This window comes from Psittacula echo (assembly GCF_963264785.1).
Source record: "Psittacula echo genome assembly, chromosome: 7".
Lineage (NCBI taxonomy): Eukaryota > Metazoa > Chordata > Aves > Psittaciformes > Psittacidae > Psittacula > Psittacula echo.
This window is the reverse complement of record NC_137740.1, coordinates 19,454,256-19,469,583: the sequence shown is the minus strand read 5'-3', so window position 1 is coordinate 19,469,583 and position 15,328 is coordinate 19,454,256. Positions and strand designations below refer to the sequence as shown.

The 15,328-nt window shown below is 40.8% G+C and overlaps 1 protein-coding gene across 1 annotated transcript in view; it reads right to left on the bottom strand.

Annotated features, from left to right (window-relative positions):
* Positions 1–7,279, bottom strand: part of PXYLP1 (2-phosphoxylose phosphatase 1) — a gene marked incomplete at both ends in the record, with an annotated part of 37,459 nt that extends 30,180 nt beyond the window's left edge. Inside the window, one exon of the mRNA XM_080623292.1 lies at positions 7,201–7,279. Coding sequence (XP_080479418.1) covers positions 7,201–7,279 — 79 coding nt within the window. The remainder of the gene's footprint in view (positions 1–7,200) is intronic.
* Positions 7,280–15,328: the final 8,049 nt, after the last annotated feature.

Below are 15,328 nucleotides of genomic sequence, written 5' to 3'. Positions count from 1 at the left end.
AAAAACGACTTCCCTGCATCAAGAATTCTGAAGTTGTGGCTTTTGAAATATAGTTAGCTGAATAAATCAGGAAAAAGCAATACTCTTAATTTTTTTTCTTCCACTGAAGAAATTATATTCTTAAAATAAGAAACATGAGTAGCTACTGCTTGTTGGTAAGGAACACTAAGAGATCGTAGAATCACAGAATGGCTTGGGTGGGAATGGACCTTAAAGCTCTTCTAGTTCCAGTCCCCTGTCACAGGCAGGGACACCTTCCACTGGACCAGATTGCTCAAAGCCCTGTCCAGCGTGGCCTTGAACACTGCCAGCTTCTGTGGGCAACCTGTACCAGTGTCTCACCACCCTCACAGGGAAGAACTTCTTCCTAACATCTAAATCTCTCCTCTTTCAGTTTAAAAACATTCCCCCTTGTCCTGTCACTACATGCCCCTGTAAAAAGTCCCTCTTCAGATTCCTTGTAGGCCCCTTTAGGTACCTGAAGACTGCTCTAAAGTCTCCCCAGAGCCTTCTCTTCTCCAGGTGGAACAACGCTAAAATGGTAAGGAATTCACCTTAGAGAGATGGTAAGGATATGTATTCTATCCAGAAACAGCTAGAAGCTTATATTATCTTTTTACTGAATACCTTGGAGTCTTTCCATCCTTCTTTTTCAGAAATTAAGTTCTGGAAAAACACAACTCACGCATTTTTTTCTCACAGACTTCACATATCCCAGCTCCTCTTGGCATCCCACGGCAGTCTCTGGTTATGAGGCAGTGGGTGCAGCTCACATTCCCATTCTGGTTCGGGGTGGGGGAAAAGTGGCAGCTCTGCAGTGCCACAGTTACAGCTTCACAACTTGAGGAAGCACATCCTGCTTTGCAAAGGGAAAGTCCGAACAGGAATGCTTCACCCCCTTAGCTTCCACCTCTATTCCCACCTGCAAGTCCCCGCTGAGCGTTTGGCCCTGGCACATACTCACCTGGAGCCTCCTCCCCCCCCACCAGCCAGCACCTACTGCGCTACGGCTTCTATTGTGGTAGAAGCTGCAGCAAGCAGTGGTGAGGATACCAAGCTGCAGTGTTGCTCCTGTACAGCTGTACTGAGCCACCAAACAGGGTGCAAACAGGCTTCCAAGAGGAACCAGCTGCCTCCTACAGGCAAAATCCTGGTGGGATTGTATTGTGCCCACATGGTCCTCATAGAGTAAGAGCTGGCTGCATCACTCAGGCTGACAAAATAAAACTCTACTGCTTTTCCTTGTGGAGAATCCTGATTTCTGTTTCCCATGACTCATCTGTAAAATCAAAACCTCCAGTGCAAAACCAGATGACAAAGTTGAGGGAAATTATTACTGGCAAAGCAAAATGTCACCTCTAGACGTGCTGAAACACCAACACTCAAGCCTGAAGCATCAAGGCAGAAAAAGTTATTTAAAAGAAAAAAAAAAAAAAAAGAATAAAATCAAAAAACCTCCCACCACACCACTTTACATGGGAACCAGCACACTGCCAAGGTAGTAGCTGACGTCTTAAAAAGCAGTTGCAGGTACCAGAATTCTTTTTATCAAAGACAGGCCTGAGGCACAGAGCGAGGTATTAAAGTATTTAAGGAAAAAAACTTCAAGCCAGAAGAGAAGCTCCACATGCAGGATCTGCCTGAAAGCCAGGAACTTCATGATTCTGAAGTGCCTGAAGCAGGCAGGCTCAAAACGAAGGTCTGTAGTTTATGCCTGCCACAGGGTTATACAGCAAGTAAAGAGATGCTTTCCCACTATAGTTTTAGCCCTCTGTTGGCTGTTACTTTCTTTAGGCTTCCAGTAAATATAAACAAAAATAAAAAACAAAGTAAAATAAAGGTATGTGCCTCATTGGGAAAAAAAGAATAAATTAGCTGCATTCAATTAAAAAATAAAAGTCTGCGGTTATTGTCAAGTAAGCTTTAGAGAGCTAACTTTTAAATTTTTTTTTCAGTTTGGTTTATTCAAGATAATTCAAAGATAAATAGTTGAAGCATCCTGAGGAGACCCACCTTAAGGCTTCTGCAGTCAGTCACAGATGTTCTAATACAGTGGAAGGTCTGTGCTCACCCAGTAATTGCGTTCTCATGTACTACACCAATTGTAAGAGAAAAATAGAAAGCAGCTCTTCAGGCATACTTGCAACCTCCTGTTCCTGAGCTGACCTAAGGGCTAACCAGTGTAATTAACATTGACAGGGTCCTAAATTATGCCTAAATTATGCAGCCTCAGTGTGAGGCTGCAGGACCACAGCCCTTATAGCACACTTGAATCTAGCTGCACTGCTCCATCTCTATTGTATAGCAGCTCCCCCAACCACTGCATTTACAATCCCTTTGCACTGGTCTGGGCATTTTACACAGCACAGAGTATAAAGGAAAAGGTTGCAATGGTTGAGGTATTCCTCTAGCACACAAGAATAAAGTATCCCAACTTGCATTCGCTCTGTTTGCACAGAAGTTAACTGCCCAGTTTTAGTCAGCAGCATTACAGATAGTATTTACAGAGACAAAAATACAGCCCACAATCCAGCACAGGTCATTTTTCCATTCTGCAGTTTTTCTGACAAAGCAAACACTGAAGTCTTTTAAGAGAAAAACATTATTCCATTTTAGAACTAACCGAAAAGTCTATCAAAGCCAGTTCTTTTGTCTCTAGTACTGAAGTTTTAAATCACTTTAGAACTATGACCATTTACATGACAGAAAAAGAGGGGAAAAGTAAAAACGTGTGGAATAATACTGTAAGGAAAATACTTCTCCAGTCTTTTGCATAGATCTGGCCGCAAACATAAAACAGGAGGGAAACAATGACATTTCCCAATAAAACTTTAAGCTGTCAGTCATACCTAGTTTGGAAGCCAACCAGCCACCCTTTTCAGTGGGTTTCCCAAACAAACTCTCATCACTGTAATTATCCGACAGAGATGACATAGTGTACTTTCAACCAGCAGTGGAACATATTGGGAGTTTTTAACTTCTAACACTGCATTTTTCTAATCTATTTAAAAATTAAAACGTATAAAATTCAGAAGTATTTGCCATTCAAGAGAGTTTTCCTCTATTGCTGATCTGGCCCAGATTTCACAATGCACAACAGCTAAACTGAATGTGAGAACACATCTGGCTCCCAGCCTTTTGCTTCAAAGTCCAGGCCACACAATTATATAAAAGATGCCTAGAACCATTAAGATTTGTAAGTTTTTATCAAGTATAAATGCCTTTTTAAGGGTTGTTGTGGTTTAAGCCCAGGCCGTAAATTAGAACCATGCAGTCTACTTCCCCCGCCCCAACACCTTTCTTCCTCTGCTCCTGGAGGGATGGGGAGGAGAATCAAAAGAATGCAACTCCCACGGGTTGAGATAAAAACAGTCCAGTAACTAAGGTATAACACAAATCACTACTGCTACCACCAATAATAATAATGATAAAGGAAATAACAAGCAAGAGAATACAACCGCTCACCGACCGGTACCTCACCCCCCACCCTGCAGTGATCCAGCCCTTCCGGGGAACTTTCCGTTCTACATCCTGGGCATGACGTGCTATGGTATGGAATACCTCTTTGGCTAGTTTGGGTCAGGTGTCCTGTCCCTGCTTCCTCCCAGCTTCTCCTCCTCCCTGGCAGAGCATGAGACTCACAAAGTCCTCGGTCAGGGTAAACATTCTGACCAGCAACTGAAAACATCGGCTTTATCAGTATTATTCCCAGGCCGAAAGTCAAAACCACAGCGCTGCACCGGCTACTAAGAAGGAGAAAAAATGACTGCTACTGCTAAACCAGGACAAGGGTCTTCTATGTGCCTACTAGAAATGGTAAACAACTCTGGCAAAACTATGAAGTTTTCAAACATGCCTCAAGTCTCATTTTCATATCATCCACCACATACATTCAGAAACAAAACCTGAGGCATTATTTATGTAAATAGCTTGAAAAAAAAAGTAGGACTTTTTCAAGAAAGTTGTCTTATTCTACTGCTCCAAGTGAAATACCCAGGAGCCAGCTGGCAGCACCTCAGGCAGGCAAGCCTAGCACTTCATGCAGTGGGAGCCAGCATACAAAGAGACCGTACTCAAACCCTCTGCCTTTTGCTCCTGTACAAGGGTATAAAGAGCACAACTGGTCAAGTCCCCTATTGTCCAAAACCTACTTGGCAGAGGACTCTGGCAGAAGGAAGGAAGATACCTTATGGGATACACAGCAACTATACCACCTTGAAGAATTACTATTACAGTTAAAAATAAAAGTCCTTTCTGCGACTGTCTGTCAAAATGCAGTGTGCTTACGTGTCTCCCTCTTCACAGGATAAGGAAATGAGGCAGATTTAGCTGGTATTTGATCCAGCAAGCCAATCCAGCACACAACATTCGACAAATGTGAACTGACTGCTCAGCAGAGCTGCCTTCTGTACCACTGGTACCACAACAGTGCAGATATAACACAGAGGGTAGCTTCTGCTCTGGTAAGAGTGATCCTTGCCAAATGGTCCATGTTCATCCACTGCAATTGCTGGTGGGACAGAATACTTTAAACATTCAAAGCTGTTTGCTGTTGAGAGAGATTTTGGGGGAAACTTTCTCTATTATTTACCCTGGAAGTTAAAGTGTTAGTATCCATGTAAAGCACCAGTCCTGGGGGAAAAAACAACATAAGAAAGCAAACTAGTTTAGATTGGAACTCAGAAACTAAGACAGAAGAGAAAGGGACCACAAACAAACATCAAACAGGACATAGAGTCTTCCATGGATCCTGGATCCATCCCCCGCCTACCACAGCTGAAGACTCTGAGGTCCAATCCTAGTTATTTTCCTCAAAATTTCTCTCCTCATGTCTAAACCTGAGATGTGACAACTGTTAGCTCAGAAAAAATTGCCTTGGGAGTTTGTTTTACAAGGAACGACAGACTTACATTAGGACTGCCAACACAACACCTATCACCTCCACTTCAATATGGCTGCAGGAATCACTGCCCACTAAGCAATTTCAGACCCTTTACAGCATAGCCTATTAAAGTAAACCAGCATTGATTTCTGCCTGCCTGGTGGCAAACTGCTGCAAGCAATTCCTGAACTCTCACAGCTCAAGCATGGGACAGACTGTAATCTTGTCAGCCATCCCAGTGGGGGCTGTTCATAATATTGAGTCAGAACCTAAGGAAAACCAGCTAAACATGGCCTCACCACTCACCACTCCCTTTACTTCAGAGTCAGCTACATCTCACAAGTTTGGCTTCAAATTACCACAGTTCCACATGTGGACAAGACGGGATACAATATCAAGCATTTACAGGAGTGATGCTCTGCCCTAAAGCAGAAGTTTAAAAATGAAAGATATGTACCATTTGTATAATTATGCCTCTACCGTTACTGATTCACATTTGTAAACAAATTTAGTGCCGAAAGGAAGAAATATTTTCAACATTCACTGCTTAGAAAAGCAGTAGTATGTTTTAAAATGACCAGCCCTCCTCCAGAAAGCTGTGCACTGCTTGCTAACAGAGAATCACAATCTACAACAGCATAAAACATCAATTTCCACTCCAAATGTTTCAGGAGGTAGCTCCCTTCAAACAAAGCAAAACAAACAAAAATCAGTGCCTTGGGCATTTTCCTAAGCCTAAAAGTATAAACTCCCATTTTCATTCCATGATTTGCCACAGATTATAGAATCATTTAGGTTGGAAAGGACCTTTAAGATCATGGAGTCCAACCAGTAGCTGAGCACTGCCAAGTTGATCAATGAACCATGTCCCTAAGTGCCTCATCTACACATCTTTTAAATGCCTCCAGGGATGGTGACAGAACCATTTCCTTGGGCAGACTGTTCCAGTGCTTGACAACCCTTTCAGTGAAGAAAGGTTTCCTAATATCCAGTCTAAAACCTCCCGTGGTGCACCCTGCAGCCATTTCCTCTCATCCTATTGCTTACTTGTGAGAACCCTAACCATTCTGTGATTGTATATGCATACCTCCTTATCTCTAAATAAAGGTCACGTCTGTTAACAATTTGCTTTCATATTTCTGTTGAAGTTCCTCTAGGATGTTCAAACTATACACAATTTCCTAACCAACCGGGTAACGTCAAGGCCAGAGCCATAGAGAGCCCAACACACAGAACAAGCTGCAATCAGACCCACTACCATGCACCCACAGGAGGTTGAAAAAGCAATTTGGTGACATAAGTCCCCGTATTACATGCAGATGGGTTTAAACACACAAAAAAAACCCAACATAAACCGACAACGTTTCTTCCCCTGCCCACCCCCAACCTCCCCTTTTTTTTTCAAGTTGTCCATCATATGCAAAAGACACATTCTAAATCTTAAGTAATCCTCTGGGTCTGGGTTTGTTTGGAGGTTTTTCACAATATGCAAAAAAAAGCACAGAGCAGTAGGACCACACTCTTACATTAAAACACGGTGTGACAACAACAAATAATAATATTATCCTATACTACGGATAAGCATTTTCCTTGCCTTCTAAGAACAACTAATTACATCAACATGTATTAGTACATATCAGATTATACAAAACATGGCTTTACCTAGCAAATGTTATCATTCATGAACTAGGTGATAGCAGTCACCTGGCACATTTATTAACAGACATTAACCTGCATCCAGCACCACCTTCCTGCCTAGTCATCAGTAAGTGACAGCCCTCTGGACTGATCCCTGATCAATCAATCCAAAGCACAACATAATGAATGTTTCATCTATATTTTTCCTAACATTTCTTTAAACTGGCCACTTCTGATAAGCCAATTCCACTTTTCAAAGTTTGTGTGAGGGTACAAGTAAGGAAAAGTTACAACACTCAATCCCCTCACAGGAGTTTTCTCAATCTCTTCTGGTCTGATGCAATATAGAATAGGAATTGCAGCAGTTTTTACTCAAATGTGTTTTGTGTCTTTCATGGGAGCATTCAATCGCATTCAATTATTTAACTGCACTACAAAATTAAGATTATTTTTTTCTGATAGCCTGATTTGAAAAGTCTCTAGATTGTATAAATTTCTAGATAGCACATAAAACTATCTTTATTCTTACATTTATTTTCTTACTTGGGAAAAAAAACACAACCACACAACAACCAAATATTTAAATACAAAAAGAATGTTTAAATAACATGTAAGCATGGCTATTTTTAAACACACCCACAGATGACCATACACAGGAAACAAAAGGGGAGGACACTTACAGAATTGTAGACTGAGGCTCAAAAAGGCTAATAAGGCTGCCAAAGCCAGCAAGAACAGAAAACGGTTTCGGAAAAGCATTATTATTCGTTCTGCTTTCTCTTCATGGTTTCATCTTCATATATCGGAGGTTCCTGCAAGCAAAAAAAAATTGGCAAACATATTTCAGATGTGGAAGCATCATCTATAATAAAGAAAATTTAAATACCCTTTTGACAGTGTCAGTTTATTTCTTTAAAGCAAGCACATGAGGCAATTCAAATTGGAAACAACATTATCAGTAAAGTTTGTAAGTTGTCTTCACTCTAGTTATGAGATTAACTATATTTCCACGAGACAGAACTTTCAAGTAAATAAAAATAATGTTATTTCCCATAAAATCAAGTTTTCTTCTGCTAACACAGGATTAATGCTTATGTCATAACTTTATCAACAGTTCTTTATCAGGAGTCTCTTGCCCCTGTGCAAAGCAAATCATCACAAAAATATTATTATTATTATTACTGGCTGGATGGCCGCATGTGAAGAGCTGTGGTCAATGGCTCAATGTCTGGCTGGAGACCAGTAACAAGTGGTATCCCTCAGGGATCGGTGTTGGGACTGATCTTGTTCAACATCTTTGTCGGTGACATGGACAGTGGGATTGAGTGCGCCCTCAGCAAGTTTGCCGATGACACCAAGCTGTGTGGTTTGGATGATACGCCAGAGGGAAGGGATTCCATCCAGAGGGACCTCGACATGCTTGTAAGGTGGACTGATGCCAACCTTATGAAGTTCAGCCAAGCCAAGTGCAAGGTCCTACACCTGGGTGGGAGCAATCCCAGGCACAGCTACAGGTTGGGCAGAGAAGAGATTCAGAGCAGCCCTGCGGAGAAGGACCTGGGGGGGGGTTGGTCGATGAGAAACTGAACATGAGCCGGCTGCAGTGTGCGCTCGCAGCCCAGAAAGCCAACCATGTCCTGGGCTGCATCAAAAGAAGCGTGACCAGCAGGTCGAAGGAGATGATCCTGTCCCTCTACTCTGCTCTTGTGAGGCCTCACTTGGAGTGTTGTGTAGAGTTCTGGTGTCCTCAACATAAAAAGGACATGGAACTGTTGGACCAAGTCCAGAGGAGGGCCATGAGGATGATCAGGGGACTGGAGCACCTCCCATATGAAGATAGGCTGAGAAAGTTGGGGCTGTTATGCCTGGAGAAGAGAAGGCTGCATGGAGACCTCATAGCAGCCTTCCAGTATCTGAAGGGGGTCTGCAAGGATGCTGGAGAGGGACTCTTCATCAGGGACTGTAGTGACAGGACAAGGGGTAATGGGTTCAAACTTAAACAGGGGAAGTTTAGATTGGATATAAGGAAGAAGTTCTTTACTGAGAGGGTGGTGAGGCACTGGAATGGGTTGCCCAGGGAGGTTGTGAATGCTCCTTCTCTGGCGGTGTTCAAGGCCAGGTTGGATGAGGCCTTGGGTGGCATGGTTTAGTGTGAGGTGTCCCTGCCCATGGTAGGGGGGTTGGAACTAGATGATCTTAAGGTCCTTTCCAACCCTAACTATTCTATGATTCTAAGAGCTCTCAAGAGCAATTTGGTAAATCAACCCTAGAAACAAAACAATCCTACAACATGTTAAAAAGGTATACACACGCTCTCTTAAATATAAGTTTAAAATGGCTACCTGGTAGCCTAACTTTAAAATGGCTTTCTAACTGGTAGCCTAACATTTTACTGGTTCACAATTCTTATTTAAGAAAATGAGGAGTAAGAAAAATTACAAATGCCACTACACAGAAAATGGAAAAGTACATTGACTTAAGATTAACACCTGGAATACACCTGCATAACAACATTTTTAAACAACAGTTTTGACAACGATCAGAAAAATATATTTCAAATCAACTGTATTTAATAAAACTTCAAAACTCAAATAACTCATTGCAAAAGTTAAAAAAACAAAACAAAACCCCCATAAAACCCAATGAAAAAAACAAAAGAACCCCAAAACAAAACAAAAACTGAACAAAACAAACAAAGCAGCAAACAAATAAACACAACAAAAACCAACAAACAAACAAACAAAAACCACCAAAAAAAACAACAACAAAAAAAAAAAACAAAAAACAAACAAACAAAAAAAAAACCACCAACCAGGACAAAAGACCCCCAACGCTCTCCTGAAAATACCCAAACAAGATGCACTGTTAGTAAAAACAACAATTTTCCTTGCAAAATGCCATCCCAAAGTGCACAGAATTTGCTGAAGTGCCCTGTTTTCACAGATATCCATTTTCCACTGAAAATGGCTCTACATAAGAGATGGGGTGTTTGTCCTCCCTTTTTTTTTTTCTTTTCTAAACAACCAGCTGCTCTTATGTGCAAGAGGTGCCTCTCCCTAGCACCAACAGCCTGTTGCAGGAAATTGCTTAGTCTTGAAAGCAATATTCTGAGATTGCCAGTTCCTTTGAACTGAGCTCTGTTCATGACAACACATTCAAACATGTTGACAGAAAATAACTTTTTTTCTCTCCATGACTGGATTTTTTTGCTCTGGCACTTATTTGCTCACAGAAAAAGATCTCTCCTGCTTCCTTCCTGCTTTTGAGAATGAAAAGGCTTACATATACAAGTAATTAATACATATTTGTTTATAAAAACTCTTCTGCTCTCCAGAAACTAACCATCTTACCAAGATTTTAATTTCTATCTCTGAGTGCTGATAACTTATGGAAAATCACAATCTCAAAATTCAGATCCACCTCCCCCCCAAATTTCCTCATTAGTACTTGAAAATGACTCATGTCTCACTGAACTTATTTTATCTATTGTAGTTAGTCTTAAGAAGAGTTGTGGGATCTACAAGTTGGCCCAAGGTGACTTCCATAGTGAGAAACAATGGGACCCAAAGCATAAGTGGTGATCTTCCAGAAATGAAGGTGGTGGGGCTTGCAGCATGTGAAATGTATTATGCATGTACATTTTGCAGGATTGAGGTCTTTTCATCTCATTTTACTTGGAGAACTATCTTTACAGCTTTTGGAAACTGTGGAAAAATGGAAAGAACTGGAGATTCTGAGAAGCAAGAAACCAGAGCTATTACAGTATTTTTCCAAAATGCCAATAGCACTATAACTGGCATCTGCAAACAGTAATAAAAATAAAGTGGTGGTTTTTTTTAAAAAAAAAAAGAGACAGACGGAAAAATTTTAACAGTCTCAGTTTCATAAAATCACAGCTCATCCTGGAACATCTTAGTGAAAGGTATGCTGAAACTAAACTGAACTAACCTACTGAAACTAAACAAAGCTGCAAAGAGTAGAAGCTATAAGGATTAGTGTATACAAAACACCAGGAGAGAATAAAGCAGTCAAACCAAACAGATGGAAGAACAGAAGGGGAACCACAGGAAAAAGCAAAAATTAGACTGAGCAGGGAGGAGAAGGTAAAATCTATTAAAAAGCTCTTAGGAACAAGAGGTCTTGTGCACTGTCAATGCTCATTAATACTGCTGCTGCATAAAAAAAGCTGCTATAAAAAAGGAAAAATTACAAGACTGGAAAAAAGGAGATCATACACACCTCATATTAGCAAGATGTTTTAGAGGAAAAAAATAATTAGCTTTAAACTTAATTGCAAGATCAGAAGCTGTTTTAAAACATATTGGTTTAAACACAGTATTCAAGAAATTATAAACAAAAATGGAAAGATTTAAATATACTTGGGCCCACTAACAAATTAAAAGTTGCTGTGCTACAACTTAGGAGGAACAGGAACAGCTCCTGTTCAGTAGCTATTAAATAAGAGCCTGCCAATAAAATTTGTTATCAGCTCCTACTTGATATCGAGTTGCCAGGCATCACATGGATGTATGTAAGACCAAATACTGAAGCCTCTGCTTCAGTGTCCTGGGTGTACCTTGCTGGCACACAATGTACTCCCAGGGACAAGCAGCACTTAGCCAGCACATATTAAGTCAAGGCAGAACAATAAGTATTGTGAGTACTCACCGAAGTGAGCATTTGTAAGCTAAAAGTGGTAACACTGAGCCTGGGGGTGGGTGTGTGCGTGGAATAAAAAGCTAACCAACCTTATCTCCCCGCAAAACTATTTTTATATGCAGATGGATCAAAAAACCAACCACAGAGCAAAACACATTGTGGGTCTTCAGAATATACTACCACATAGCAAGAGGCTGCAGCATTGCTGAGCATCTGCTGCTAACATGACATTTAGAGAATACTGATCTTTAACTATTTACTCTGCACACAGGCCAGAGTGCAGGTCATGCCCCAGCCTCACCATCGCTGTGCTGTAAGCTCTCAGTACTCAAAGGTCAATTCTATCTACAGCTGACAACACCGCCTTACTATTCTCCAGGCATTGGTTCTTGGTTTTGGAGATAAGTAAGTGTTACTGCTTTTAAAGGTAAGCACCATACTGCTGCAGAAGAGGCAGAACTCAGCACTGGGAGCTAAGCTCATGAGAGGCAGCATTCTGATGTGTGCCAGAAAAGCAGTGATTTATGCTCATCCCGTAAAACAGGTCTTTTGCTCAAGACCAAAACAGCCTCAAGTTGCATCAAGGGACTGGATGCAACTGGATATTTAGACTGGATATTAGGAAAAATTTCTTCACTGAAAGTGTTGTCAAGCACTGGAGCAGGTTGTCCAGTGAAGTGGTTCAGTCACCATCCCTGGAGGTATTTAAAAGAGGTGTAAATGTAGTGCTTTAGGACATGGTTTAGGGGTGGACTTGGCAGTGTTAGATTAATGGCTGGACTCCATGATCTTAAAGGTCCTTTCCAACTTAAATGATTCTATGATTCTACATTTTCTATGAATGCAGGACTTGATAAAAATTGCTTACAGACTCCCAGACTTTCTTCAGGAACACTAATTATAAGCATGACACACATAAGCAGTCTAGATATTCTGAAAAACAGTTGTTAATAAAGTATCCTGTATCAAAATGCGGATATATAAAAGGCTACTTCTTAGCCACCTTTTGCAGCATACAGACCTACCCACAGAATTTATCTGTTAAACATGATCCAACTCATCAAAACATGCCAGAATGACTCACAGCATTTAGAGCACCCTCAGCATGGGCATAGTTTAGTGAACACCCATGCAGTTCCAAAGCTCGAGATTCCGAGAGGGTCCTCCGGATGGTTGTTGTCTGTGGTGTTCACTATGTGACCCCATCTTTTGCACATACTCAGTTGGCTTATACAAGTCTGGTGAGCGTGTTCTAAAGTCCTGTGGAAGATTATCAGCCTTGAACAAGGAGATCAGAACAGTCCCACATACAGGGTATCGAAAACCAACATCCTTGTTCTTTGCACCGTTCACGGTCATCCTTGGAAAGCTTTCCATGACTGAATGCAAGCAGTGTTTGGGACAAACTCAATTTCTTGTTCTGACTCTACACAAAAGGGCCAACATTTGCTAATGGAAGGTGCTAAGCTATTACATGCTCACACAAGGGTAAAAACAGTTTTACCACTGACAGCAAGGCCAGACAGCTAGCCAAGCCTCTGGGGGGCTCTTGGAAAAAACCTGACCAAATCACATTCTCCATTTTAGGCCATTTCACTGGAAAAGGTGGTACCTACCTAGAAAGGCTGTGACAGCAGCATGTCTGCTAAGAGCCCGGGCTCCCAGTAGACCAGCTGGCACGACTAACCTACTTTTTGTTCAGCACTAGCTGGGTATTGCTAGCTAGTGCTCCACATGGAACCTCCAACCCAGCAACCCCTCCTCCTGTGCAAAATACAAAGACATTTTCTGCAAGGTTGACTAGCTAAGCTATTTCTTTTGATTATTTTAAGTCTGGCCCTGAAAATAACTTGACATCAATGCTTTCAATGCACTTGCGAGGTTAGACCCGACACTAAGCCACCAGGGCCAAACTTCTGTGCTAACTAAATGATACTGTTACATCCTCTAAATCACCTGTATCTATCTAGAATACAAACCTATCTAGCACAAAGCGTAAGCACATTATTACACTGACTCACCATGACAGCTTAAATGAATTTACTTGATTAAAATAGCATGTCTCCATAAATAATCAATAGTACTCTTCTAAATCTGCCTCAGTAAAATTAGTGTATTTGTCTGATGTGGTACACCAAAGTGACATTGTCCACTGAAATACAAACAAGTAAAACTGGCTGTAGTGAAACAGCAAAGAGAAATGGTGGCTTTGTCTAAAAAGGAAGGTAGCATGAAGTCTCTAACTATATTCCATAGTCAGATAGAGGTATATTTTGTAGCAAGGCTCTGTAGCCTAGGAGGGAGAGCAAAAAGCCGACAGACAACATAAGGTCGATCTGGAGTAACATTCATATATGGTTTTAGAAAAAGTCATAGTAGAACACAGGGACCCACTTACTAATGTGATGTCTCTACAATGCAGAGGAGAGTTTTTAACTGTAATTGGTTTTTGATGCATCTTTTATCTTTCATCTACATCTGCAGGCTTATTTTCTGACAAAATCTGTTTTGAAGACATCCAAAATGAAGGTGACAGCCCCTTATACAATTATAATGAAGAATTCTGCCTTTACTTTCACTCTAACTCGTGATGCTCCATCAGTTATTCCCCAGCCATTTGGCAGCAGACTACCAGGCAGTATAGTTTTCATCTACTAAAACCCACAAGTCCAGCATCCAGACATTCTCCGACAGCTGGAGAATTTCATACTCTTGAACTGGAAATTGGGAGAAAATAGTTGTGTCAGCAAGTGGCATGAGCCAAACCTTTTCTTTGGTGCTTCAAGGGATTTGCTCTTTTTCCTGCAGGAATGAAAAATAGTGGCTGGGATCGTGTGGTCATGACCAAATTGACCAGTGCTACAAAGATCTATAGCAAGCACCAGAGCAGAGAGGAAACTGGAACACTCAGCAGCACCAATTCTCTGGTCCACACGACCTGCTTAGTTGCTCATGCTTGTAATCATCACATTGAGGAAACCCTCATAAAACCCCTGCAGCAATTTAAACTGGACATATGATTCCTGCAACACTGAAACTGTGTTTTGCATAGCATCATGAAGTAACAAAGCTAGCATCTGCGATATTGTTGCTAGTAATTCATTTCCCCATCAGAACCAAACAAATATTCATTTTTTTTAAAAAAGCATTTATGAAAAATAGGTCACATCACTTGGTGTAAAAAAACCGCATTTCTAAGAAATGTAGAACTAGCATTGAAAAAATCAGTCTGCTCAGTAACATTACTTGTGTAAGCCTACTCCATGACTTAAGCTAGAAGGTTGTAACCACATGAAACACAGAACTTGACTAGAAGTACAAAAAGGTCAGGAGCCTCATTAAAAAAAAAAATAAAAAAAGAAGAAAAAAAAAGGTGATATAAAAAGGGTAAAAAAGGCAACATGTACTACTCCATGGTAGTCATGCATGGAAACAGCAAGAAGCAGCACCTACCCACTACAGCATAGCTACATGTCGATATGTAAAAACTAATAGCCACTTATAACTTTATTTTCAAATTATTTAAAATTTTTGCAGCAAGCATCCGATATATATATAAAAGAACAAGTAAGTTGCTAAAGTTTAATATATTTTACTATTTAGAACATTAAAATACCTATATCTAATTTTCTCTTTTCTCTAATTCCAAGTTTGTTCCTTATCTAGTCAGTTCTAAACTCCTCATACTGGCACAGCTGGTCTTGAGATGTACAAAAGCTTTTGAACGTGAGACAGCATTATTGCCCAGTCTGTCAAAGCAACCAACACAAGCTTTCACTTCATTATAGCCAAGAGATCAAATAGAGCTCGTACTCAAAAAAAAATTGCCCTCTCTACAGCACTCGTTTTTTAAAGTATGCAGCAAATTTACTGCTGGATTTAACAAGTAAAGGTGAGGAGTTGCTTAGCATTCAGAAGTGATGAAGGGACCATTAGCCATACTGAGATTTGACCATACCATGAAGATAATCCGCTGTTCTGAAAAGGTCCACTCGATACTGAGATCTCAGCTTTTAAATCTCAAGGTGCACAGGCAGATAACATGGTGAATATCTTAAACATCTCTTTCTCCTAACCAGCTTTCAGGTTTGAGCAGGACTGTCATACAGTTTTATACTGGAAAATCTGAGAAAGCAGTCTTCAGCTTAT